The sequence below is a fragment of the Brassica napus genome, chromosome A6 (assembly GCF_020379485.1).
Source record: "Brassica napus cultivar Da-Ae chromosome A6, Da-Ae, whole genome shotgun sequence".
In the NCBI taxonomy this organism is placed as follows: domain Eukaryota; kingdom Viridiplantae; phylum Streptophyta; class Magnoliopsida; order Brassicales; family Brassicaceae; genus Brassica; species Brassica napus.
This window is the reverse complement of record NC_063439.1, coordinates 3,323,169-3,350,277: the sequence shown is the minus strand read 5'-3', so window position 1 is coordinate 3,350,277 and position 27,109 is coordinate 3,323,169. Positions and strand designations below refer to the sequence as shown.

At 37.2% G+C, this 27,109-nt stretch overlaps 6 protein-coding genes across 13 annotated transcripts; 2 read left to right on the top strand and 4 right to left on the bottom strand.

Annotated features, from left to right (window-relative positions):
* Window positions 1–132: 132 nt before the first annotated feature.
* On the bottom strand, window positions 133–5,586 carry LOC106346319 (putative lysine-specific demethylase JMJ16). 4 transcript variants are annotated; one of them, XM_013785611.3, is made up of 12 exons: window positions 5,349–5,586; window positions 4,860–4,907; window positions 4,396–4,676; window positions 4,256–4,318; window positions 4,096–4,173; window positions 3,535–4,017; window positions 3,225–3,440; window positions 2,928–3,089; window positions 1,379–2,849; window positions 1,202–1,305; window positions 925–1,122; window positions 133–739 (listed from the first exon to the last, which is right to left on the bottom strand). In XM_013785611.3, exons 3-12 carry the CDS (start codon window positions 4,660–4,662, stop codon window positions 470–472), a joined length of 3,312 nt encoding a protein of 1,103 aa, XP_013641065.2. In that variant the 5' UTR covers window positions 4,663–4,676; window positions 4,860–4,907; window positions 5,349–5,586; the 3' UTR covers window positions 133–469. The 4 variants fall into 4 exon arrangements, with proteins under 4 accessions (XP_013641065.2, XP_013641066.2, XP_048638023.1 ...); XM_013785612.3 differs by lacking the exon at window positions 5,349–5,586 and adding an exon at window positions 5,148–5,328; XM_048782066.1 differs by lacking the exon at window positions 5,349–5,586 and adding an exon at window positions 5,097–5,115.
* Window positions 5,587–6,750: 1,164 nt separating this feature from the next.
* On the bottom strand, window positions 6,751–16,609 carry LOC106346321 (protein CHROMATIN REMODELING 20). 5 transcript variants are annotated; one of them, XM_022720587.2, is made up of 26 exons: window positions 16,280–16,524; window positions 15,739–16,036; window positions 15,581–15,643; window positions 15,381–15,476; window positions 15,207–15,299; window positions 14,909–15,099; window positions 14,580–14,823; window positions 13,869–13,982; window positions 13,584–13,667; window positions 12,622–12,975; window positions 11,987–12,315; window positions 11,808–11,898; window positions 11,490–11,696; window positions 11,161–11,280; window positions 10,848–11,014; window positions 10,210–10,351; window positions 9,827–9,976; window positions 9,690–9,745; window positions 9,306–9,603; window positions 9,015–9,144; window positions 8,567–8,622; window positions 8,239–8,465; window positions 7,954–8,157; window positions 7,787–7,865; window positions 7,485–7,702; window positions 6,751–7,400 (listed from the first exon to the last, which is right to left on the bottom strand). In XM_022720587.2, exons 2-26 carry the CDS (start codon window positions 15,982–15,984, stop codon window positions 7,025–7,027), a joined length of 4,335 nt encoding a protein of 1,444 aa, XP_022576308.2. In that variant the 5' UTR covers window positions 15,985–16,036; window positions 16,280–16,524; the 3' UTR covers window positions 6,751–7,024. The 5 variants fall into 5 exon arrangements, with proteins under 5 accessions (XP_022576308.2, XP_022576309.2, XP_022576310.2 ...); XM_022720588.2 differs by having other exon boundaries at window positions 15,739–15,997; window positions 16,280–16,520; XM_022720589.2 differs by having other exon boundaries at window positions 15,739–15,993; window positions 16,280–16,519.
* A 722-nt stretch (window positions 16,610–17,331) lies between these two features.
* LOC106351191 lies at window positions 17,332–18,414 on the top strand. Its single transcript, XM_013791008.3, has 4 exons — window positions 17,332–17,585; window positions 17,682–17,748; window positions 17,975–18,055; window positions 18,147–18,414. Exons 1-4 carry the CDS (start codon window positions 17,424–17,426, stop codon window positions 18,206–18,208), a joined length of 372 nt encoding a protein of 123 aa, XP_013646462.2. The 5' UTR covers window positions 17,332–17,423; the 3' UTR covers window positions 18,209–18,414.
* Window positions 18,415–18,685: 271 nt separating this feature from the next.
* Window positions 18,686–20,361, bottom strand: LOC106346322 (thioredoxin-like 1-1, chloroplastic). The gene is made up of 3 exons (XM_013785617.3): window positions 19,970–20,361; window positions 19,423–19,764; window positions 18,686–19,338 (listed from the first exon to the last, which is right to left on the bottom strand). The coding sequence occupies exons 1-3, from the start codon at window positions 20,192–20,194 to the stop codon at window positions 19,090–19,092; spliced, it is 816 nt and encodes a 271-aa protein (XP_013641071.2). The 5' UTR covers window positions 20,195–20,361; the 3' UTR covers window positions 18,686–19,089.
* Window positions 20,362–22,068: 1,707 nt separating this feature from the next.
* Window positions 22,069–23,669, top strand: LOC106346324 (syntaxin-related protein KNOLLE). The gene is made up of 2 exons (XM_013785619.3): window positions 22,069–22,782; window positions 23,286–23,669. Exons 1-2 carry the CDS (start codon window positions 22,139–22,141, stop codon window positions 23,563–23,565), a joined length of 924 nt encoding a protein of 307 aa, XP_013641073.2. The 5' UTR covers window positions 22,069–22,138; the 3' UTR covers window positions 23,566–23,669.
* Window positions 23,584–25,985, bottom strand: LOC106346323 (violaxanthin de-epoxidase, chloroplastic). The gene is made up of 5 exons (XM_013785618.3): window positions 25,674–25,985; window positions 25,425–25,591; window positions 24,705–24,801; window positions 24,236–24,627; window positions 23,584–24,174 (listed from the first exon to the last, which is right to left on the bottom strand). The coding sequence occupies exons 1-5, from the start codon at window positions 25,977–25,979 to the stop codon at window positions 23,661–23,663; spliced, it is 1,476 nt and encodes a 491-aa protein (XP_013641072.2). The 5' UTR covers window positions 25,980–25,985; the 3' UTR covers window positions 23,584–23,660.
* Window positions 25,986–27,109: the final 1,124 nt, after the last annotated feature.

Below are 27,109 nucleotides of genomic sequence, written 5' to 3'. Positions count from 1 at the left end.
ACATACACAAGCCATGATTGGACAAGCTTGAAACAGACGGGTATGACCAGAATGGATGAAACACACTCGCACACACTTCAAAATGATTACTAGATTTTTCTTGTAACGGTGTTCATCCATATAATTATGATAGAAAAGAGTATTATATGAACTTGAACTTTTATAATCTCGTTAAATCCAAAGTCCTTTAAACTTTCAAAACAGAGGAACATATATGTCGATAGTCGATACTAGTAAGTGATGTTGAAATGGAAACCAACTAGTAACCAAAAACTAATGGTTTCAAGAACCCTAACAAATCTTCTTTCTTTCTCTTTGTCCTTGTTGTTTCGAGAGAACGGAAGAAGAAACAGGGTTCTAGTTACATGTTTCTATCCTTCCTCTGTAAGAATGTCCAAAAAAGAATGAGCAGAGGGAGCCTCATCAACTCTGTATGTACACAACTAAAATCAATCTCCTTCAAATCAAGTCAGCGGCGATTCTGAATCTCTTCCTTCACAAGTTCGGTCACCAAATCTATGTTAGACTCGCTTAAAACCTGCTGAAGGGAGCTTAGTTCCTCCATGTTAGCTTTCTTGAGCAGAACTTTGAGAGTAGAGTTTGTTCCAGCAGGCAATAGACCTTGTCTGGGGACTTCTCTGGGAAGAGGGTTTGCAGGGAACTGAACTTGTGGCCTCGAATATGGCCTTGAATCCCAATACTCTGTGCAAACTCGATTCACATCTAATGCTTCAATAGCCTGTTTGTTTACCACATTAAGGTATATATATCTGTCAACTAGATTTACAAACATTTTTAAATCAAAAATTTTAAAACTGATTTTAGTATTATATAATTAGAAAACCACATATATATAAGTTCCAGTGCAGTTTACAACAAGCATGTAAGTCTAAGGTTAAGTCAAAAACTTGTAAAGATTTTTACCTGTATGATTGCGGGTGACGTGTATCCAAACATTTCAAAACCGTCAGGACTCCCAGAAGGCTGCAGAGGAGGAAGATCTAATCTACCAGCTTTGTGTTGCTTACTTATCTCTTGATTCACTCTATCTCTCACCATCTCCCAGCATCTTGTAGGCGACAAGTGAGCAAACACCTCACTCGGATTACCCTCCAAGTAAACCTGACAAGAAGATCATACCACAGGTTGATATCATTCTCAGTTCAAATTTAGATAGAATCAAAAAAATATATCAATTTACCATGAACAAGGGACTATTGCGTCCAGCATCAAGAATCTCTGAAATGTAGAAGCTCATGTTCGTTGGATCCAAAATATTTATGTACCTAACCCGGCTTCGAAACCCTGTACCAAACAAGAATTTAGACATTAAGCACTTGCAAAATATACATCTGTTTTTGTTATTCGAGTTTGCAACCTTTGGGAAAAATAGCTTGGCGGTTGCACCATGATTTTCCAGAGAGCACACATCCATAACTCAAAGGCTCTACTTTGCACTTGACTCTCCTCACAACTTTTGCTATACGTGGACCCTTTTGGCGGAAGATCCTATCCGGACTATTGTTTTGCGAACAAGCCGGTGTACCTGAGTTACTTCTTCTTGTCCCATTATTATTTTGCGAACAAGATGGTGTACTTGATTTACTCCTCCTTGTCCCATCAACCACATCCAGTATAGCCAAACCTCCAGAGGTTTTGGATTTACTGCTACTAGGTTGGTTGCTAATGTCCACTCTATTACATATATCATCAGCTACAGCATTAACTTCAGTATGCGATATAGAGCTCGGTACATCCCCTCCCATTGCTCTTTGGTCATTAGTAGGCAATGCTAATGTATCAGGCAAAGAAGTTACTTGCTTTTCGAAATTTGGAGCAGGGATTTTACCAATTGCTTCTAACGCTAAAACGTGAGTTGGTCTTTCTCGTATTATTCTCAAATGCTTGCCAGAAGAAACTGAACCTCGTGGATTCTTTTTACCACTAGTGGGCTTAGCAGCTGCTGCCACAGAGACCATCACGCCTCCTTCATATGGTTGGCAAACTGAATCTTTTGGAACAGAAACAGTTTCTTCTTTGACAGGCTTCATAAAGTGGCTTGGTGATAATTGCTCATCTGCTTGTGGACTCAGGTCCTTGTGCACTTTCCCTTCTTCATCCATCTCCATCTTTCTTTCTGACACGTGTGCACTTAAAGCCAATCCTAAGTCCTGACGCGCCCATCTATACACAGCACTAAGTTTCCCTTCCACAGCCTCAACGAGAACATTCAGCTCATCGATATCATACCGAAACAGAAAATATCTACTAACCCACGGACAAGAACACAGCTGCTTCACATGAGTCAAACACGTATACTTCTCTGGAGAACAACGGCAGCCAGCAGCGGACAGGTGCAAGTCAAAGAAGCATATACAGCACTCTCTCTCGTTGGTAGCATCAAAATTACTATGCATCTTCAATGCAAGCGAAGAGCTGCAAAGAAACTCTCTTCTCGTACGTTCAATGTCAATCCGTGCCTTGAGTGTTTTTGCCAAGACTCCATCCTTTCCGCTAAACTGTTTCCACCTCAAGTTGTCTAAAGTATTTTTCTTTAGTAAGTTCAGCTCCCAGTCGGCTTTCACTACTTCTCTTGCAGCCCCAAGCAGCAATTTATCGTGTGAGATTGACGTTTTTCTACCCTGTTGACAGTATAACTCAATGGCAATCTGCCCATGAGGTAGCCAGTCAACCGGCGCTACGTTCACAGCTTCAGCACAGTTGAAACCGCAGTTGAATCCAGCGTGGTACGCCCGAGGAAACGTCAAGACAAACTCTCCAGCGTGCTGGACGCAGCGGTGCACAGGTACTCCTGCCGTTTTCAGTTTTGATGGGGAGAGTTGTGTTACCTACATGAGAGTATCAAAGGATTTTATTTTTATGTAACAATTTAAACTATGGATTCGTAGAATTTTTTAAAAACTTACTAGCTTATGAAGCAAATCAGGCTGTTCTTCGAAAAGGTCAGGCAAATGCTTTCTCATCGCCTCCTCGAGTTTAACAGCGTCCTTCCCGGAAACACCGTACCATAGTTTTGGTGCACCCCAGTGCATGTAATTTAACGAATACAAGTGGTGATCTTCAACATGCTATTTTGGTAAAAAAAACAATAACACAAACTAAGCATATGCTATAATGAAAAATACATCTATTGTAATAACAAAATAGAATAACAGGAAGATACTCCAACTAAGCATATGCTACTCATAGAGATCAAATCTTACCCAGCAGAAAGAAGAAAAGCACATCCCAATATACAACCACGGTACAAGGACACCTGAAATATCACTGCCCTCGTGCTTAAGGAGGGATCCTGGAAGCCTTGAGAAATTATTAAGGTTCCATCCCGATTTTGCATATTTTTCGTCGGAAGAAGAAGATGATATCTTGGGGAATCCGCTACCAAATACTCCAGTTTCAAGGTCAGCACCATATAGCACCTATATCAAAGAATCAACACAGCCTCAGTCAAGAGATACAGATGCACTAAATAGACAATAAAACCTCCAAATAAAAAGGGAAAAAAAACTTTACCTCTATCTCTTCAGTTGCTTTATCTACTATACGCCAATATTCACCTTCAACATCCTCAACACCTGGCTCCCAGGAGTTACCAACAGAAGAAGTTTCACTCTTTTTAAAGTACTGGGCCTTGAACTCATCAGCATACTTTTTGAAGTCGTTTAGAGTGAACCCTGGACCAGGCTCAAACCCAAACGTCTCAAATCCACTCGTTTCTGTGCTTGCATTGCCGTTAGTGACAGCATCCACTCCCGTTTTCATGCACTTTCTTTTCTTCCTTCTCATCTGATTAGAAAGAATCTTCTTCATTGAGCTCCGGTTCTGAAGCTTATCCACTCTTTGGACACGTGTGGTGAATTTAGAGCCTTCCCATAGTTGCTTTTCTTTCAGCGGGCAAGGGGGTTTCCAGGAAGGAGGAGGAACAATGCGGCAGATGCCATACTTTTCAGCCTTTGGTCTTATTTTAGAAATATAACTCAGAGTGTCTTCAAACTCCTGGAAACAGGTTTGCCATGTTCATGTCAGAAAATAAAGGATCTATATAGAGTAGTAAGTATAGAATGCAAACAAGACCTCTTCGGTTGGGTAGAATATAGGGGCGTCTTCAAGGTCGGGCCTACGAGCTTCATCTGGATGCCACCTCGCAGTTACCTGTGAATATGAAACAAGAAATAGTAAGGCATCTAAGTGTTAATTTCTTTCTGAAGTTGTGAGCATTATTGAGATTATTAACCTTCTGGCAGTCATTACAGTCTGCACATCCCCGGGTCACACCCTTTGGTAGAGAAGGCTTCTTCTGCAAACGACGCAATGAATGAGAAAGAAAGCACACACAAGTTGCTGCAATGCCATAAGGAAAGAAAAAGATCTAACTTGATCAAGATTTTGAGGAGATGCATTGTCATAGTTGATCCAAGGTCTACGCCGTAGAGACCGAGCAGCTTTGAGTTCATCGGATTCAATCTCCTCCATCTTATTAGCTTGTTCGGTTACAGAACTTTCCATGGTTTTATCAGCAGCAGCAGCACTAGGGAGTGGTCTTTTTAAAGTGAAAGTAGCATATGATTCAAAGCCAGGAGGAACAGATGGTAACTCATCACTCTCTTCTTTCATACAGACTCTCATTAGCTCTGTCCCCATTACATACACATACTCTGCCAACACCAATATAACATCATGTCTCAGGAATATCACAAGCCAATAATTTTTTTTTTAAAAAGAAACAAATGAAAATACTAATAATACATCACCTGATGGAATATATGTAAAAGCCAATCAATTTAAATTTTTTAAAAAGACCCATAAAACAAAATAAAAAGGGAGAAAAAATTGCTTACATAGTTGAATCTAGGGTTTCTTGAATTGGATGGTCAAGGGTCCATCAACTGCAGCCAGATTCATGAAATCAAAACTCAAAATCAGTGACAAGGATTTGAAAGATCTGAGGAACCCTAGTAATTTACAAAAAATAGTAAATATGTAATTTTTTTAAAAAAATTCCAGATTTCATCAGATCTAACCCTAAACTCGACCAAAGAATCAGATTATTTACGAAATTGATGAAGAAACCTCACATGTCCTTATTACATATTTGCAAAAATAAAATAAAAATCATTCACCACAACCTTTTCTATATTCCCAGGAAAGAAAAAAAACAATCTAAGGGATGAAGGGAAGAAGAAAAGGGCAAATTGGGAATTAAATCTACAGGTCCATGTTTGGTATCTATTAAAATCACTCAAGAAAAACAATATGAACAACAACAACAAAGCAAGCACAAGACATGATTTTTCTTCACTAAATTGGTAGTTAAAAATATTAATCACCTTTTTGGTTTTTCTTTTCAATAAAAGATTTTTTTGTTAAGATCATATGAGAGAGGAAACAAACATGTGGCTTGCTTGCTTATTTGCTGGGCTTTGATATGAAATTTTTTTCCTAACTTTTCATGTGTGATGAGGTCTGTCTTATTATAAGTCAATAATAACGCTTCAAAAAAGCAAAGCTGAAGATGCAATTTCCTAAGCACCTTACTTACTCTAATAATTTTGTTTTTCTCAACCATCAAAGGTAACTAAACAAATAAAAAGCATTAAAAACAAGTTCATGGAGAATATAATTGTGGTTGGCTTTATAGTAAATTGGTTTCCTTTGTTTATCAATTGTTTGTTGGCTGACATTTTTTATTCACGGGTGGTGGACATTACTACCTGATATCCACACGGCATTTTTTCCAAAGGATATAATATTATGAAATAATTACTCTTTCTGTTTCGATTTAATTCTCATTTTAAGTGCGCACAAAAATTAATAAAATATTTAATTTTATATATTTTCAATAAAAAAACATCATTGTCTATACAGCTAACCATATTTCAACTAATAAAAAAAACTAAAACTACTAAATTTTGTTTTGAAATTTTAAAATAACATTTATTTTGTGATGAAACTTTTTCTCTAAAACGACAAATAATTTATAATGAAAAGAGTACTAATTTAGATAATAGATAATATTTATATAGAATAGTGATGCAAGATTCGCCCATGAATACATGTAATTATATAAATATATATTATATAATAAATATATATATATATATATATATATATATTTGTCCAAAAAAATATAAACATACATATTTAGTAATTTTGTTCTTTTAAAGAGAAGAGTTCTGAGAAGAAATATAAATCTATGGAAATTACGTTGTCAAAAGTAGAAAACTATTTTAATATTTTGACTCTGAAAAGGCAAATGAAGTTTCTTACCCATTGTTAATGGTATCAAGTATCAAACCTAACAGCTGGATTATTATATAGGGAATGGACTTTGAAGGAAAAGCAAATGTTACCTCATTTGAAGAAATATAAAATAGAGAACTTTTAATGTTTTTAATCTGCTTTTTTATTACGCGTGTCATAATATTTTTTTAAATAATAGTTTGGTGGTATAGCCAAAGATGATTTAAATTTAGAATCTCAATTCCATTTCAAAAAACAAGTTGACCATGGCCTAGCCAGAATCGATTAGATGGATAAAGCAATGGCTATCTTGAGAATCTTGGTAATGTCTGGTGCGGTTCCAGATACTGTTACCTAGAACATGGTCATCAGCCTTGGTCCTCTTAGATGACATGAGTTTGAGTGGAAGCAATAGAGGGAATGGGATCAAACAAACATGTCGAGAGTTGTATATTCGAATCTCGAACAAGAATGATGCGCAAATTCAAATTGGAGAAACAAAACCTTGCAATGATATGGTTACTCTTACAAATTGTCAAAATCACTTTAGATTTACAAGACACAAGTTCCAGCATGATTAGAAAGTAAACACACTAACAAACGCCCTGATTTTTATCTCGGCAATGGAACTATAATCTAAATCATCTATAAAAGCTAAAAGGAATGTCAAATGTTACTATTCCCTCATACTTCGGTTTCAGTCCCGTACTTAAAAAAAAAAAAAAAGAGTAAACTCAACTCTCTTGCAATCTTCATTTACCATTTAGTTTACCTCTGAAAGTTTGGGTGCGGGTAAAACATCTTCCCACGTTATGACGCACCCACACTCCCCACAGATTGTGCTGCTACCCACTTTTCTTCTTTGGCTTATGAGTGTAAGCTCATGCGCGATTCTAGTGCAGCTTCGGTTCACAAAACGACTTCTGTTGAACCCCCTCGGGTGGCGTAAGGGCTGTATTTGTGGTGATGGCGAAGGTTTTTGTAGCACAGGTGCTTCATTGACTGGTGTCCGTTGAACTTCTTCCCACTGAAGCGCTTTCCTATAAACTTCCCAGGCCATGTCTTTTTCTTCCTTTGTCAGTCTTTCATCTTCATTTTCTTGTAGCAATGTCTCGTGCTCATGGAAACTAGAGATCCAGCTATAGTAAAACAAAGGATAGAGTGTGAGAAAAAACAAATAATGCAAGTACAGATTGTGAGTACGGTTACTCTTGCAAACTTACTCGGGGCTATGTCTCTGCAGTAAGTTCTCCATCAATTTGTCAGAGTCGCAACCGCGAGATGAAGTGGCCGCTTCCTTTCGCTTGCTTATCTCAGTGACGGCGTCAGATTTTTCATCGTCATCGTCAAATTCAAAAAGATGTAACATCTCTTCTTTGGAGATAGTCCTGTGCACCTGTTGTCTATCCACCACTCTCGCAGCGAGCCCCTCCTTGTTCACCTAATCATATTGACATATCTGATTCATAAATGTCTCCTCAAAAGACCAAATACTGAAACTCAAAATGTTTTGCTTCTTTCATACCTGCCGTTTATATATTTTTTCTTCAATAGTCCCACGTGCCATCAACCTGTACGCAAATACCGGCTTCTTTTGGCCATACCTACAAACAATAAGTCCGCATGATGCTAAGCCACATTTCGTAATGCTGCGTTTACAAATTTGAATTCCATGGGAAGTCTAAGAAATACCTCCAAGCTCGAAAGATAGCTTGAAGATCATAAGTTGGATTCCATGAACCATCAACGATGATCACGCGGTTAGCAGCATAAAGATTAATCCCAAGAGACCCCGCTCTAGTTGAGATTAGGGTGCATTTCACCCTTTTGTTTTCAGGCTCATTGAACTTATCAACCAACTTCTGTCGTTCTGAGCTTTCGGTTTTTCCATCGATTCTGCATCCATGCAAGGGAAGTTAGAGCCGCCATAATGGTTCATACATCATTCATGCTATTACGAAAGAAGTAGATACCAACCTATACCAGTCTTTTCCCTTTTTCCAACACTTGCCATGTTTACCATGACGAGCTACTCTTGAAAGATAAAGTTCTATGAGATCCAGTGTCGGGATACTCTGGCTAAACACGAGCGCCTTGTCGCCCACATGAGCGCACATGGATAAAATATCCAAGAGCAAAATCATTTTGCCACTATATTCCGAGACCTTATAATTATTTTTTTGAAGTAGGTCGACCCACCAATCCTGGCAAAAAGACAGGATTAGAATCAGAGCTGTTTACTTCGAAGTTTTAGACGGTAATTACTAAAACAGTCTAGCTGAGTATCTGAGTAGTCTATAGTTACCTTCTGGAGGTAGCCATCAACTTTATCTTGCAAATCACTCATATTCCTCTGTTTCTCTGTCAGTATCCAAAACAACAATGACACACTTTTCAATATATATTCAAAGTTAATAGTTCTCTGTTTCTCTGCCAGTATCCAGAACAACAACAATGACGCAAATGTGTTTATATATTTAAGCTATTGAACTTGTTATACTGCAAGCTCGGTCAAATATGATGAAGCTTGAAAACATACACGTTTCTAGAAAAAAATATCGTTCCTAAGCAAGTCTTAGACAAATTAAACCATTCCTCCCGCTAGGGGAAATCTTATTCAATTTAGAGAAATATAAAGATGTTTAAGTCTACTGCACCTAGCATTTCCTTAAATCAGAGTAAAAAAATATCTAAAATAACTAGTTTAAACAAATCTTAAAAATGTACTGTGAACAGTGAGAATTAAGAGTTACCTCCCGCAACCATGTTGCAGTCTAAATTTTCATCACTTGAACAGTCATCTGGAATATCAACAATGCTACCGCGGCGACCTTGTTTCTTATCTTCACTTCTTAATTGCGGAATCCCTGGATGATTCAAAATCTGAGAAGCCCAAAAACAATAGAGGGGGTTAAGAATACGAAAAAGGATACCAAATAATATCTCCAAAGTGGTTAACCAGTGCTTAAAAAACAGTTATAAATTTAAGTACTAAATTAATAAAAAAGATTGAAGGACTAGCAAAGCATTTAGCACATTTATACCTGAGCCAAGACCTGGTAAGCAGCAAAAAAGTTTTTTCTCATCCTTTCATCTGCTCTTCCATCATTGAACCCATATAACTTTAGAAATCTCTTATACAACTTCCGCTGCAAGGGCGATAGTTTGACAGATATTACGAAGACTGTTTTAGGTGGCAGATCCTTTTTCACGACATTCATATCCATTCTTTGCACAAATCCTTTCAATTCCTCATACAGGATGTGTGATCTCTGGTTCATAATTTTCACGTCCTCTGCAGTTGAATTCATATGCTGTCCGTTTTCTATTGGATTTTGGAAGCTGCACGCAAGGTTAAGCGCGATGAAAACTCTAGAAACATCACATGAGTATAGGCAGATAGTAAAACATTGGTATGAAAGACTAACCGATTTCTAAACTCAGGGCTACTTCCCAAGAATCCTTCTCTTACAAAGTCAACCATCTGTTGCAATAAAGACAAATTAAGAAACAGGGGCTAAGAACAAATTAGTCACAAGTTTATATGGTTCCTTCAATAACTTACGCAATAATATTCCATGAGATTGTTTTGAAGGGGTGACCCTGTTAAGGCAATTCTTCTCTGGCATTTAACTTGCTTTAATGCTTGGGTTGTGTCAGCCCTGGTGTTCTTGATAATGTGAGCCTCGTCACAAACAAGTATATCAGGTCCATCCTGCAGCCACATAGGTTCAAATAATTGCAAGAAAAAAATATTGCAAGCATAATCAAGAGAAAACATGAGAATAGAAAAATCTATGATACAGTAGGCATAACAATTCACAAAAATAACCTAAACAAAAAGATTAATCCTCGAATAATAGGAATTTGTAACCATAAACAGCAAGTGAGAAGATAATATAAAAAAGGTACCAAACAAGAAGTTTAACAGTGAAATTAAAGTCTTACCCTCAAGGCACTGCAGAATTCTTTGGCCGCATTTATATCCTTCACCCCTCTACCAAGAGACAGGTTTCTAAAAGCGGCATATCCCATCAAGAAGACTCCGCCCTTATTTCGCCACTTCCTTAGCAAGTCCAATCTCCTCTCCCTTCAAAAAAAAAAAAATACAGAGGAACTGAGTTGACAAACTGTCACCAAAAATACACCTGACATAGGTCAAACAAGAAGTATTTTATATATAAACCCTTTTGAAAAATTTGTAGGAAGTCAAAACAGCTTAGATGTCAGAATTTGGACGAGGGGGCTTGCATCTATATTCTTTTATTAGGGACAATATATTCACGTAGCTTTAGTAAACGCAACATTCAGCAGTCTTATGGCACACAGCTTTAGACTAAATAGGCCCTATTTTTAATCTTTAAAACCTAGAGTTAATCAGAATAATATACAAACACAAATCTGAACTGCCAAGTAAAGGTTTCAGGAGAAAAAAAGTTGTTTTGAGTATTAGTTAAACGATAGTCAAATTAGAGAAGAACAGGAAGACACTACACTTTGGAGCGTCAACCAAATGCCTCTCAGATAAAACTTTGGAAGCATGGAGAATCTGTAACCAAAAGCTTCATTCATAAAAGAATATATACCTCGAAACGTCTTCAAGCATGAAGATGCGAAGTGGTTTCACTTCTGAAGGCATCCACTTCGTAAATTCACTTCGCCAATTGTGCAACACATTTACAGGAGTCACAATAAGAGCAGATTTCAGGCCCAAATCAACACATCTCATTGCAGTGTAGAGGAACGCTATAACCTGATAGATTAAAGTGGGAGAAGATATAATGAGCCAGTAACACCACACATCATATTAACAATTAACCATTACCAGTATGCATTAATTAGACAGGACGATAATAAGATACATGCAAACAGACTCGTGCGTGAAAAAAAATTTAGTACCTGAAAAGTTTTCCCCAGGCCCATTGTATGTGCTAGAATGCACCCAAGACCTTTATCACCAGACTTCACACTGTTGATAGACTGAATAATATTTTCCCACATAAATCTAATCCCTGTAACCTGAAAACAGAAACCACGAAACTTAGGGCAGAATTCATTTCCATAATAAGCATTTCTAGAAGAGATGAGTATGTTTAATGCCCAATAGTGCAGGTGACAAGACTCTGACTATTCACTTATCATAAATGATTTTCTGAAAGAGATGAAGTATGTTATGAAACGGTTTAAGCTAAACAAAGGATGCACAGAGCACACATGTTAATGCTAACCTGATGGGGTTTTAGTTTGGCAGATATGCTACGAGGAACTCTCACAGCTTCTTCACCAATCTCCCTAGCCACATTCACTATGTAACCACTGTGTGCATCACCAAGAACCTCAGCTTCCGCACCTTCTGGAATTTTCACGTCTCCCATAGAGCTAATTGTTTTGTATCTGGCAGAAAACTGCAAGGACCTAAGGCGCTCCTGTCGTTTCTACAAAAAAAAAAAAGAACCAGATGTACAATGAGTAAAGAAGCAAAAATAAGGGAATATTAAAAGTCCGTATACAATATAACAAATATGACTGTTGGAGCAAGTTAGCACCTTCTCAATTGCTATTTTACTTCTCGTATCTTTCCCTAGTTCAGCATCATCAATTATCCGCCGGATTTTCTTTTTCGATTTCTTCTTTGAGCTAAACAAAAAAAAAGTCGAAATCAGTTGAAGACATGCTGGACTTTTATACCCGCTAGATATATATATGTGTGTATATATGATAATACCTTACTGCTACATTGACATCAGCATCTGTATCAACAGAATTATTATCGGAGCTGGAATCAGAGCTAGAATCCGAGCTGGAATCAGAGCTAGACTCCATTGACTTCTTATCTCCCATGGCTTTCTCCAGTTCCAGTGTCAGTCTTCGCAAGGGAATTGGAGCGCAACAGCAACAATCCCAACCAGAGGATTGAGCTTCAGACAAGTATTCTTCACCAATATTCCTCTTTATACATGATGCACAGAAAAGTTTTTCGCATGACCTACAATTTATTAAGTCAGCAATGTGTCCACACCATTCACAGTGACGTTCCAAAGAGGCATCAACCTGCTGGTAAGAGCAAACGTTTTGGTTAGAAAGAGAAAGATATGGAAAAATTATTTGTTAGATTACGGCAACATTTCAATGTGATCCTCCAAATAACAAAAAGTAGCATATGCACCAAATGAAGCCGTTTAGTCAAAGAAAAGCATTTGACGACGGTAATAATAATGAGAAAAAAAACGATTTAACAAATCTCTGCAGTCATGAATCTACTACGACAAAAAAATCCTTCTAACTAAATGTCTATCTATATCTGGCCCATACGCAAATGCATTGTAAGTCGCATAAAACTGGAAAAGGAAGAAAACATACCTTAGCGACTCTATCTTCAATTAAACGTTTGCAATCCATGCAAACTATTACTTCTAAAAGGGGATGACTGTGCACTTCCACAGTTACGTTATTACAGGCAGTACACCTAAAATTGCTTGCTGGATTCTGTGAATCATCTCTCATGGTATCTACATTAAGATCTGCGACGGGGACCATCTTATCTGCATCTGAATTAGACAAATTCCCGTTTGCCTCTTTGTTAACTTCATTATTTTGAAACTCAGTGCTATTCTCCGGACATTTTACTTGATCTTTAGCAGGGTCTGGGGCAATCGAATTCCCATACAAATACGCGGAATCATCATCCCTATCCTCTGCCGTGTGCCTGAGAACCTGAAATAAAACCAAATGAAGACTGCGACGTGAGCCAAATGATAATTCCACAGACCAACAAAAACTCCAGTCTTTGCATGCCTCAACAGGGGCGGAGGCAGATATTTTTTTTGTTGGGGGCATGAGTAAAATTAGTTGATGGATTAAAATTATATTTGATCAAAACAATGGGGGCATATTGAATTTATTGAGAGATTTACATGGAATTTTAAAAGGTTGTTGGGGGGGCATTTGCCCCCCTCTCACACAATGTGGCTCCGCCACTGTGCCTCAAATCTCGCTTTAACACAAGACAGAACCGTCACCGACAATCTAGTAACAAGATATAAAAGCTAAATAGCAGACAAATGATCATCTTACCCTATAAAGTATATTCCTCATCAAATTCATATCTTATATACATGAAATCACCACAATATTAAGTAGACAAAGTTTATAGCAAACACACAAACTCAACGTGACTAAACTCTCCAGGCTCACTAATACTGATGTCCCATTATCCCCTATAGATAACCGGTAACATTCTAAGTAACTAGTAACCCCAAGAAGTCTTGTATAAAATATATGCTATACTACAAGAAGAAACTCAACGAATATGCAAAACAGACCTGTTTAGATCTTTTCATGCGCCTCTTCCGTTTCAAACGAAGTTGAAGTTCACGATCGATATTTATATCATCCTCTTCTTTGACCTGTTGGTGATTTAGTGTCATATATAAGATGAAAAATTGAAAGGCGAGAGTTGGGAATAGTTTTAAATCGTATTAAGAATACATATTTCATTGCACACTCTGTAAAAGCAGGAACATAAAGAGCATCCATAAACGGTAATACTTTCAAAAGTAGCATGATTATTCACAGAAATGAAAGAAGTTAAGTAAAAAATATAATACCCTTATATAGTTTTTCTTTTGTTCTTCAGTGAGGGCAAGTTCTCTTTCGTTTTCTATTGCATCGGCGAAAAAAGGGTCTGCCAAACTTTCATCTATCTCTTCAATTTCCTCCACCTGAAAAAAAAATACAGTGATAATCAATCTGAAGTTATATTAAGTTGTCTCCCAGCAGTAGGATGGCTATGATCTAGGATTATAAAGACCGATATTTTAAATGTCCAGCTTTGTTGCACTAGCTTGAGAAGGAACATGAAATCTTCAACATAACTTGCATACCAAGGTAGCAAATAATGTCCTGTGCATCATCTAAACTGTTACAACTAATGATAACCAAGTTAATGCTCGAATTTTGTCAATACTTTTAAGACCTGAGAGCTTAGCTTAATGTTTTATTCTTTTAATTTTTAACATCAACTTTGCTTACTATTTTATGCTAATGAAAACCTACATTGTAGAGTGAGTAAGTTTCCTATCCTGATCATGGCACAACAATGGACCATAAATTTATTGACTTGCAAGCAGATACTAACAAGGAAAAAAATGCCTGCTTTCATAAAATGTATTATGGCAGGTAGGTCACCCAAGTAAAAATCGTCAAGAAAGGAGATGCCTAGAGCTTTTACTTGGAGAAAATTCAACAGATGAAATATACGCAATCATCATCAGCATCAGGGCTATCAGGAAAAATAGAGGCATAGATGAAAATTTTACCTCATTGACTCCTGGAAATTCTAATCCCATGGCTGCAGCTTGTTGTGGAGTGCTTGCCAAGTAAACAGAAGCCCAGTGCTTACTACCGAAGGAAATAGCCTCATCTCTTTTTTCCGAAAAAACCTTGTTGAGAGACGGCCAGTCAAGCTCAGATGTTCCAGTTAGACACTCTTTAACTGCATCGTCCGCAAACTTTTTCTCCAGAAACCCACTAGCTCCCTCCTCCAAAAGTTTTCCATGTCGTCTGAAAATGATTAAATATACCAACCATGACGTTCTTGAGTAATTGTACTAGCTAAAAAATTGAAAACAAACAAAACAAACCCTACTTTCGGACAGGTCGGTGGGTGAGAAGAAAACTCTCTGCGTTTGCCAATGATTCCCCAGTTTCTTTTGTCACCTGAGTACCAACCCAGTGGGCTCTTTTTTTCCAAGCTTCAGTGTAACAACCATTAGGGGCTTGACTTTCGATCATTTCGTACAATTTTGGAAGTTCAATTCCAGCACCATCAAGTTGCTCCTTTGAGAAAGAAACAAAAAGAGAATATAAGTTTGTAAGTTCTTTTTAGAGTAATAAATAAACGTTTGCATTAACTTTTGTGAAAACAGAAGCAAAAACGAGCATACCAACAAGTTTGCACTTTCAATTTCAAGCTCATCAAGAGTTGCCTCCCATTCGTCTTTAAATGTAATCATTTCAGCTTCCACAGCTTTATCCAGCTAAACCAGGCACGCTCTAAGATGTTTAGTAAGAAAGAACAAAGGAACCCGGAGCAATATTGGTGAGGAAATGAAATTAACCTCATCACCATCGAGTGTTTGTGCTAATTCCTCCCTAACTTCACTTTCTACTTTAGAAAGAGACTCCTTTTCAAGTGCTTCCTGCGCTTCTGCAGCCTAAATACCAATGTGGCATCATAGAGAGTAAGATTCAGAACAGGAAGCTAAATTATTAGCCTACCAAGAACAACTCCATCAAGTAAAAGGAAGAGATTGAATACCTTACTCTCTACTCCCAAAAGATCTGAAATCAACTCGTCTACTTCCTCCTCGCTTAGAGGTTTCTGCATAAAAATTATTAAAAGGTATATTAGGTCATGCTATCACAACATGACAACAACAACAAAAATGACAAAGATATATCCACAAGTTGCTTTACCTCAAGGTCCAACTCATCATCATTCCCCGAACGCAACCCTTCCTCTTCATCTGAATTAGAAACAGAACTCTCAGATCTCAAATCAGTATCTTGCATCTCCTCATCATCTTTCTGCTCATCTTGATTGTTGTTTTCTTCCATCATAACTTCATCATTCTGCTCCTCCTCCCTTGCTTCCACCTTCTCAATCTCCACCTCCATTCTGTCTTCCTCTTTTCCCTCCACTGTATCCTCTCTTCCATCCATTACTAGGAGCTTCCTTAACAACCAAAACAGTCAGTCACAAGTTAAACAACTCCTAACAAAAGAGCAAAAGGAAGTAAAATTAACAAATAACCAAAATGCAGTAAAAGGAAGTAATCAATGAGTATGGGATCAAATCACGCCCTATCATTATCTAAAAGATATAGAACATTAAAACACTCTTTAAGATCTATGAACCACCACTCCACTCCGATAGCAGAAGCGGAACAGACTCATACACAGTGACAAACGCTGAAGAAGGAATCGAAAACGACGAAATTGAGTCTGAGGGGCTTACGAAACGTGGTGCAAAGGCGGATAAATCACGAAAGCGATTAAGGAATATTATTAGGGTTTGTTTGGGGGGGGGGGGGGGGGGGGGAGAGGAATCTCCGGCGACGGGGTCGAGACGGTTCGCCGCGGTGAGATTGTGAAGCAAAAAGTTATTGGGGAGGGGCGACGGGTTGGTAACTAAATTTACAGCCTTTTATTTATTTATTAATCTCTCTATCTCTAAATATCAGAAGTAACAATGTAAAATAGATTAATGAAAACTCTTGGTGTGTTGGGGGTATTCTTTTATACTAAACTGGATCAGAGAATGTAGTCGATGTTATTTATGCTAACATTTTTAAAAGGAAGAAAATAATCAAATACGTTACTGAATATATAATCGAATTTAAAATTATATTATGTTGATTTAGAAAGACGCGTATAAGTAAAGTTCAAAAATAAAAATAAAACGTATAAGTAAGGGAAAAAAAGAAAAATCTGATTGTAGTAAAATTTGTATGAAAAAATAATAAAGAAATGTAGACCATCTAAATATTATCCCCTAATTTTGGAGGCATCTAAATATTATACCCTAAGGTGTGTGTGTCAATGTCTAAATTACTTTTTAATGGTGAAATCTATCTAAGTGTTATCACATTTTTATTGTTTGATTTAGACATAATTTCGTTTTTTTTTTCTTCTGAATATGTATATATGTTTTCATTGATTTTTTTATAGATATCTTTATATAATATAGAGAGAAGTAGAAATGACTGTAACGATGTACTCAAAGAATAAAATATTTTATAGATGAAATCATGTTATCCAATCAAAGATGTGTTTTTTTAATAATCCAGTTTTTTTATAAATGTTTTAATAACATTTTTGTATATTAAGTAGATGACTCTATTTTGGTTTGGGTGAACTGAACCAAACCAAACAGGTGTGACATGTCTGAATCCAATCTAAACCGGCTGAACAAATAGAAACAAGACGGTTTGGGTAATAAAAGACATAGAAAAAGCCCAAACGAAGTTCGTAAAAGACATGGAAAAGCCCAAACATAGCTCAAAAGCCTACAGTGGATTTAGGGTTTAAGGAGAAGTTCTTCTAGGTTTGAGTAGAGAGGAGGAGGCGTCCGTTCGAAGCTTAAGGTTTTTGTGGCAGAGATGGCGAAATACAACGAGATAGCGAAGAAGAAGAGAGAGGCGAAAGCTGATAGAAAGCGAGCCATCCACGGAGATCCACTCACCAATAAACTGAAGAGCAGAGCTCCGGTTGTCTCCGTCTCCGGGAAACGTCAGAAGAAACTCCTCCGCAAATGGCGCCGAGTATGAATATCCTTTCTTTTAATCGTATTGGATTCATTATATTGCCATTAGTTTTCCTGTAATAATTAAAAAGAGTTGTTGTTAATGTGATAACAGGAGCAGAAAGAGATGGTGGACAAGGGTCTTGTAACTATGGAGGATGTAGAGATGGCTTCTGCTGATGGTACCATTTTTACTCTGAGCTTTTGTTTTGTTAATTAATCCCTTGACTTCACTAAGTTTGTTATTAACAATCTAGTTAGTAATAAATCTTTTATATTTAGTTGGAATAACTTAGCACCTAGAATTATTGTAGAACGGTTGTTGTTACTTTCCTGTTGATCATCTTCCTATTATATGATGTGTGTTTTGCTCAAGTTAAAGTTTTTTTTTTTCTTCTATGGTTCCAGCTGATTCGGAAGAATCCAAGAAATCCCCTAGAAAGTTTAGTGTGAAGAAGACCTTGAAGCTCAATAAACTAAAGAATAAAGGTAATCCTTGTTTAATCACAATGCCTATTAGTTACTTTATGCAATTTTAGCCAATTGTGGAAGTAACAAGATGTTGTCTACTTGTAAGCAGGCAAGAAGAATAAAAGTCAGAAAGCCGTTAGCCAAGTATCTGCCGATCAGATGCTGGAATGAGTGTGTATGTTGTATAATAAACCTTGAATCAACATAGACACGAACAGTGAGGAGTTTTGATAGGATTTGTTTTGACAAGTTTTCATGAATCTTTTGTATTTCTAATATGTTGTCTTTTAGAAAGATCTCATTTTGTATTCTGGCATGGATTATGATCTGGTTCTTCTGTCAATGAAGTGGTATGTTAGTATGTTACATTTTCAATATCACTATTTGTCTCCGAACCTTTTCTACCGTTCTTCCAATACCATTTAGGCATTGACTATTTAGCTAACTACCAGAAACCAATACCTAGTTTTGTGATGGAGAACTCTAATTCTCACAAACCAAAACTCTTTGATCCACCAGTAAATCACCAAAGTCTCGTTTTTGTTTGTAATTCAGAGGAAAGAATGCTCAACCAACGAACACAATTTAATCCATAATATGAGAGGAAACATGCCAAACGCCAACATTTGAAAACTTGTAAACAGAAGCTTTAGAAAAGACCTTCAATCCATAGAGAATGCCATCATAAATGACATTGTATCATAATTTTCACATGGATATTTTTACTTACATAGAAACACCTTAAAGGCTCAAAAGCAATAAAAAAAACAAGCCAAGAAACAAAAGTTATACTAAAGCTGATTGAAGTAGAAAGCTTTCTTCCCACTGTGCCCAAACGCACAACCTTCCACTATCCATAAGAACTCAGCAAAACCCGAACCGGTTTTGCTCAGGTGGATCCCCCCCCCCCCCCCCCCCCCCTAAAAAAAAAACTAAACCCCATTAAACCGGCTGCTCCAAGAACAGACAACTGCAATACATATTCAGTTGCTAGTAACTACTATCACCCAAACTGTACAGAAAAATGTTTATTCGCTCTCAGCACCATATCATCACCTCCCTGCAGAGACCAACGTCTTCTCCTCACTGCCACTCATCGATGGATGAGGAACAGGGAGTGCCGGGTTTGCAGTGGGAATAGCTGCTTCTTTCTCAACAGGTACAACCTTCGGCGTGTAACTAAACTTGAGTTCTTTATTAGCTGCAAGCGCCACAAGCTCTTTCTCTTCAAGCCCCTTGGTTGGTCCAAGGCTGCACCTATCCGGACTATGCTTCGCCAACGCGTCTCTAAATTTCTTTATCTGAATATAACAAAAACCGATGATTATTATGACTAATTCTCTCTTTGCTTTAACGCGGAGATGATGATGATGAGAAACATTTACCGTAGCATTGGTACAGCTAAAGCTACAGACACGACCCTGAGCGCCTCGATAAAATCGAAAAAAGGGAAGCACATGGACACCGAGACTGTAACACATGGACTTATGCTCCTCGTAATTCACCTGAAGAAACTGCACATCAGGGCTCTGCTCCGCCAGCTGGCACATCTTAGGATGCAGAGCCTTGCATCCCCCGCAGCCAGGGGAGAAGAAGTCAACCACGACGAGCTTATCGCCAGCGTCGGCGAGAGAGTCGACGAGGTCTTGCGCCGAAGAGATCTCTCTCATGTTCTCTTGAGAGCCTTTCTCCCACCACTTGTGAGCTGTCCCAATCCTCAGCGTCGACTGTATTAAAAAAAAAAAACATTACACGTGTTAAAAAGATCCTTTCCGACAGAACCAACAACAACTCAAACATGTCTGAATCTTAGCCCTTAGGATCTTGTTAATTAGATCTCGAGTTATAAAAATATTACACGTGTTTAAAAAGATCCTTTCCGACAGAACCAACCAACAACTCAAACATGTCGGAATGAATCTTAGGATCTACCTGAGCGGTGACGGATGATGATCGGAAGCTCCTGTTGAAGGTCTCTAGGATCTGTTTTCCAGAGAAGTCGCTTCTAAGAGGCTTCTGCTTGAGAGAAGAAGAGAAACTCTTTTTGAAACCGAAACTCACCGGTGAGACAGACAAGTCATCTACGTGGTGGTGGTGGTGATTCACGCAAGCTCCTCCTCCGAAGAACAAACTCGTTTTGCTGATTACCTCCGCCATTAGAAGGAAAAGTATACAAAATTTTAGAACCAGAAGATGAAGAAGAAGAGTCAAGTCTCGCGGAGACAACGTGTCCTCTCGGCAATCTTTAAGTTTCGCTTTTTTTTTTCCCTCTTTCACACGAGAAAATTTATAAAGAGAAACGGAAAGGGAAAGTGTAAAAGAGATTTTCTGGACGAGAAGAAAGTGTTTTGGTTATTTGATCTAGGCCGTTGATTTTGGATATGGGAAATTATGATCTGACGGTTGTGAGTTGGAACCAGTCAGATTAATGGATAAGGTTCCACACGAATTTTAGCGGATATTAAGTAAAATTTTATCTAAACTTGGAATCGGATTATGTTTTCTTACCGTGTTTTGTGTAAATTTGTTTACCATAATGACTTTACCAAAAGTATTTTTAGTAACTGACTTTACTAAATCAATACTTAAACACACACTTTATATTAACAGTTTCTTTTTCTTATAGACATCGATTTTCATGTTTAAAGTCATATGTGAAAATTGAATTTCAAATTACTCATCAATGATTTGCTGAAAACGAATGGTATTAAAAAATAAAAAGGTTATCCGCCTCGTAAATATTTGTGTTGTATACGTAACGAGACTTTTAAAATAAAGTAGTGATGGACATTTGGATTTGGAATTTAAGGAAGCCAATTCGCCAGCACATCACACACATGGGTCTCACTCCCTCCACCACTTCTTCCCTTCCTTCAATCACCTTCTTTCTTTATCCCCTAATATAAATTCTACTTATACAAAAGGCTCCTATTTAACTCTTGTATTGAAAATAGACCTGTATTAGTTTATCTCTCACACTTATAACCCCACTCATGACAAGAAGCACAGTACGATCCAAGAGAGATATTTGAGAAATGAGAAGTTGATATGGACTAAAACATGAACCTGTGGTTAGTGTTGATAGGGATGCACACAAATGATACAAATAAATATGACCATTTCTATGAGAGTAAGTTTTATAAATAGAATGTTTTGCAGGGATAGATAGTGTTATGAAGTATGATAGTTTACTTAGTGAATTAATCTACTCCCTCCATTCCAAAACATAAAATGTTTAGAAAAAAATGTATTTTTCAATTTGTTATATTCTCATATTTTTAGATAATTTTAAATTTATCAAAAACTGTATAACCAATCAAATTTAATTGTTTCATTATGTAACTGGTCAAGTAGTTTTTAATTTAAAATTCTGATGATATTTTTTAAATAAAAAATAATTTTTTTAATAAATGTGTTTTACCCAAAACATCTTATATTTAAGTACATATAAAATATTTTTTAATAAATAGTTTAATTTTTTTATAGTTTAGAATATGATTTTAGGGGAATATAAACAGATTTATAGAACGGATGGATGATTTACAAACATGAATTTCCAACTTTTTATGTATTCTAATTTTTTCTTTTTAAGTATTCTAATTTGAGTGACTCGGATGCATAATACTTTACCACATGAAGTCATGAACAGCACCATACAAGAGCCACATTTTTGAATAAATGGTGACAAAATAGAAGAGCCAGCAATGGAAGTCGACCAAAAACACTTTTATAATTTTAAATATAATATTGCAGTTGTAGCCCCTGTATTTTCTCATCAGTCACAACTCACAACGGAATAAGAAAAAGATCAATCTCAAGTCGGCCAACAAAAGCACCTTAATACACAACTAATTACAGTTTTGCCCCTCTATTCTTTTCCCGTTACGAAATCTTCACTCAATTAAAAAAACAATATTATATCAGAAGCCGATTGACAAATGTACGATCCAACGGATACATCTCCAAATATAGCCGTTGGGGAGTAACAAAGACAGTAACGGCTACATATCCTCACTGATTAAAAACGTTACTTCTCAGATCATTTCTTCACACTACCAACACTCATCTCTCTCTACTCTCAAACTCTCCCAAGGCGCAAAGATGAACGACCTAATGACCAAATCATTCACAAGCTACGTCAACCTAAAAAAATCAGCGATGAAGGATCTAGAATCCGGACCACCAGACTCCGATCTCGAGATGGCGAACAACACCACAGACTCATCAAACCTCTCCTCGTTCCTAGAAGAAGCCGAGAAAGTCAAATCAGAGATCTCTCTAATCACCGAAACGCTCTCTCGCATCTCGCAGTACAACGACGAGAGCAAATCCGCGCACAAGTCCGACTCCGTGAAGTCCCTCCGCAACAAGATCTCCAACGAGATCGTCTCCGGTCTACGAAAAGCGAAGTCGATCAAGGCCACGCTCGAGGAGATGGACAGAGCGAACCGGGAGATCAGGCGGTTATCGGGAACTCCGGTTTACAGGAGCAGAGTGGCGGTTACTAACGGTTTGAGGAAGAAGTTGAAAGAAGTGATGATGGAGTTTCAGGCGCTGAGGCAGAGGATGATGAGCGAGTACAAGGAGACCGTTGAGAGACGGTACTTTACGGTTACTGGCGAGAGACCTGACGAGGAGATGATCGAGAAGATTGTTAGCGACGGAGGGGAAGAGTTTCTCGCACGTGCGGTTCAGGAGCACGGGAGAGGGAAGGTCTTGGAGACTGTGGTTGAGATTCAAGACAGGTACCGGTTTGATTTGGTTTAATTAACACTGAATCTCGGTTTGATTTGGTTTATTGATACTGAATCTTGGTTTGATTTGGTTATTGACACTGAATCTCGGTTTGGTTTGGTTTATTAACACTCAATCTCGGTTTGATTTGGTTATTGACACTGAATCTCGGTTGAGATTCAAGACAGGTACCGGTTTGATTTGGTTTATTGACACTGAATCTTGGTTTGATTTGGTTTATTGACACTGAATCTCGGTTTCATTTGGTTATTGACACTGAATCTCGGTTTGATTTGGTTTATTAACACTGAATCTCGGTTTGATTTGGTTTATTGACACTGAATCTTGGTTTGATTTGGTTTATTGACACTGAATCTCGGTTTCATTTGGTTATTGACACTGAATCTCGGTTTGATTTGGTTATTGACACTGAATCTCGGTTTGATTTGGTTTATTGACACTGAATCTTGGTTTGATTTGGTTATTGACTTCTAAGTTTTTTTTTTTTTTGAAGGTATGATGCGGCGAAGGAGATAGAGAAGAGTTTGTTAGAGCTACACCAAGTGTTTCTAGATATGGCTGTGATGGTTGAAGCGCAAGGCGAGCAGATGGATGAGATCGAGCATCACGTGATGAACGCGAGCCATTATGTTAAGGATGGTGCTAAGGAGTTGAATACAGCAAAGAAGCATCAGAGAAGCAGTAGGAAATGGATGTGTATTGGTATCATTGTGTTGCTTTTGATCATCCTTGTTGTTATCATCCCTATTATTACCAGTTTCACCTCTTCTTAAGTGCTAAAAGGATGTCTTTGTGTATCCAATTTTATGAAATGGTTGAATGTTTTTACAACAGTGTATGTATGTGTAGTAATAATAATATAGTTTCTCTACCTGAACTTTCTGATTGGTAGAGCTTTTCCGAATAATTTCTCAACCTCATTAGCTTCCATTTTAAGCTCATCCAACAACTCCATCTCCTCTTTACTCAACCCTCTCAAGAAATTCTCTTCGTCTTGCTTTAGTTCTTCAAACCCTTCAGCTAATCTCTGGAACAAAGTCATCTCAGTCTTGCCGACTTTCTCCACTTCCTTCTCTACCTCCTCTTCTATCTCCTCAACCTCTTTGACTATAATCTTCTCCCCTTCTTCCACCGTCTTCTCAAGCCTCTCCACCAGCGGAGGCTCAGGACCGCAAGTGTTATCCGTTTTAATGAACGTGCTGAACTCTCTGCCTATGCTTTTAGCTGCCTTTTCAAGCTCCGGTACAATGGTGTTGGGTAAAGAAGCGCTTCTCGTGTACACAACCGCACCTCCATATCCATCCCAAGCATCGTTACGCCCACGGTAGTACACAAAGATATAGTCCTCAGGTTTGTTCTCTATCTTTGATGACAGTATATACCTGCAAAAAAAACCTTCTTAGGCCTCCTGCAAGAAGAGAAACAAAGACTAAATAATCTTACCAGTCGTCTTGATAGTGAAGGTACTCGTTGTCATGATTGTAGAAAACAGCAGGCTGGTTAGGATCTTGCACGAACTTCTGTACGGTTGATCTAGTGAAGAAGCCACTGTCTGGGGTTTTTATTCTCCACGAGATGTTTCCAACAAGCTTGCCGTCTTCCGTGTGGAACTCATGGAGCTGACAGTCAAAGGCGTCAAAGGTTGGATTCAAGCCACTTGTAATGTACCACTTGCCGTCAAAGTCCTTGACGTTGAAGTTCTTGACGAGAACAGAAGGGTCAGGGGCTGGAAACTCTCCGAGGTCAGATTTTCTAGGAACGCATTTTTTTCTTGACACGGCGCATTCGTTGAACTCGTCGACTACACTGTTCTCGAACAGATCTCCGCATTTTATCTGAAAAATAAAGCACAAACCATTGGTCACTTGTTTCATAAGCAGCTAAAATGATATGTTAATGATAGATGAGAAACCTGGCACTCGGTTTCATCTGGACGGTTGTTACAGGTCTGGAGGCAAGCGACATTGGCTGCACAGGAAGGGTTGGCAATGCACTTTGCGAGTTCTATCCTAACAAGATTATATGGTCGGACAATGTGAGATACATAAACTTCTCACAGAAAAAAAAACAGAATGTGGTGATCAACTTAAATCAGCTCCATCTAGATTAATGTTACAAAAAATCGTTAGATGGTATGGTAACTAGGTGTATAGTAGATAATTAATGGCTAGCCGGATTATTCGAAGCCTAGAAAAAACTTGGTGGTTAACAAATTATTGATATACTTTTTATATATTTTACATTTATAGTTGATATTTTAATTTTTAGATTTAATTACAAAGTTATTTCGATGAATTATAAAAATTAGATATACAAAAAAAGTCAGACAAATTTATGAATTTAAATTCACATAATCGCTTGATTTAAGAGATTTAGACCAATTTAGATTGATTTAAACCGATTTAGAATGGTTTATATCGATCTGAGTAGAATACATCGGACCTTAACGCCGTCTAAACCAATTTTTAGAACATTGATCTATCTAACACTAGCTTCATCTAGATGTACACCCTCAACAATCTAAAACGGTAGAGTCTGAATGGAGCCATACAATTCAAAGCAAATGCAAGTTCAATACATATATTATCATCTAGAAGCACACTCTCAACAATATACTGATGCAGAGATTTACCTGCACCCCTTAAGTAAGCATGCACAAGTCTTTAGCGCATCAACAGCATCTGCAGATGGAACTATGAGAAACGCGCAAGCTACAACACCCACGAGCTTTAGCATCAGTGGAGTACTCAGCTCTTTGAGTGCATTCTTTGAGGTCAATGCCACAATATCAAATACTCCCTATGACATAATTAGAGCATTAGGAATAACGAAAAGCATGAGCTGAAAAAAAACATTGAAATAAACAATCTTTTTGTTTTACCTTAGAGATTCCTGACCTGAATCCAGATAAGGGTCGTGAGGATTTCGCAGTTACTCTTAGATAAGCGTTTTGGGAAGAAGGTAAGATCTTGACCAAGAAAGTGCCTTTGATTCTCTTTCTTAGAAGTTTATTACCATCATCGCCTGAGAAGAATCTCGTACGGTCGTGACAAGGTGAAGTGAAACAATGTGTAGATACTGACATACTTGAGACTGAAAGCTCCGCGGGAAGCAGAGGAGGAAGATAGAGAGAGAAGAGGAAGAGAGAGATATAAGGATGTGAGGAAATGCCTTTTGGATAAGACATGGAGAGTCTTCCTTTGTGGACAATTAATTATCTGATAGTTTAAGATATTTTTTTCCAAAAAAAAATATCTTAGTTGTTATAATAATGTATCCTTTATATATTAAACTAGGTGATAACCCGCACCATGTGCGGAATAAATTTATTAAAAAAAAATTATATTTAGTGATTATAAACTCTACTACACATTTTGTTATACATCTTAATAATAGTTAACAAATGTATAAATACTGAATAACAACCATTTATCCACATCTTGTGTGTGATGGACCTTGTATATACAAATTATTTTATGTATTATTATTTATTTTACATTTTTATATTGTATAATAACAAATAGGAAATATATAATTAATAATTGAAGAAAATTAATTATTAGCAATATAATTAAATTGGTAGACAAATCATTCTTGTTTATTTACTATCATTTTATGGTAAGTAAATATAAATATCACATCTATCTATTTTGTATATAATTAAATTAAATTGGTAGGCAAAAAATTGACATTACTTTTCTAAACAGCTAAAGGGATTTCATTGACTCATAAGATATACACTGACACATAGACACATTGAATGTTAGACGCTTCTCCAAGTAATCTTAACAATAACAAAAATATTTTAGATGTCGCATATTTATACATAATAAACGACATATACAATTTGTAACACATAAAAAATGACTCCATGAAATGTAATTGAACACGAGTTGTCTTACGGAACTCATATGTTCTTTAACACCAGTTTAAACTTAGAAATACAGACAGATCTTTTGTTTATTATGACTAAGACAAATCCGAAGTGAGTTTCAGCTGTGTTGTTTATAATAAAGAACATGATGTTCAATACGAACTGAATAACCTTGAACGATTATATTTAGAAAAATATAGAAAAATATTGTTTACCATGACCAAGACAAACCCGAGTGAGTTTCAGCTATGTAAAATCATAGCTGACAACCTAAGGTTCATTACTAACTGAATAATAATGAGAAATGACAAATTTGATATGGTTCACTACTCTAGGAATAACAACCTGATGGATGTTTCTTAACGATGCATCTTAAATAGCAAACTGAAACATATTTTAAAAAGATACATTTCAAATTTTGACGAATAACTCATCAATCGAGC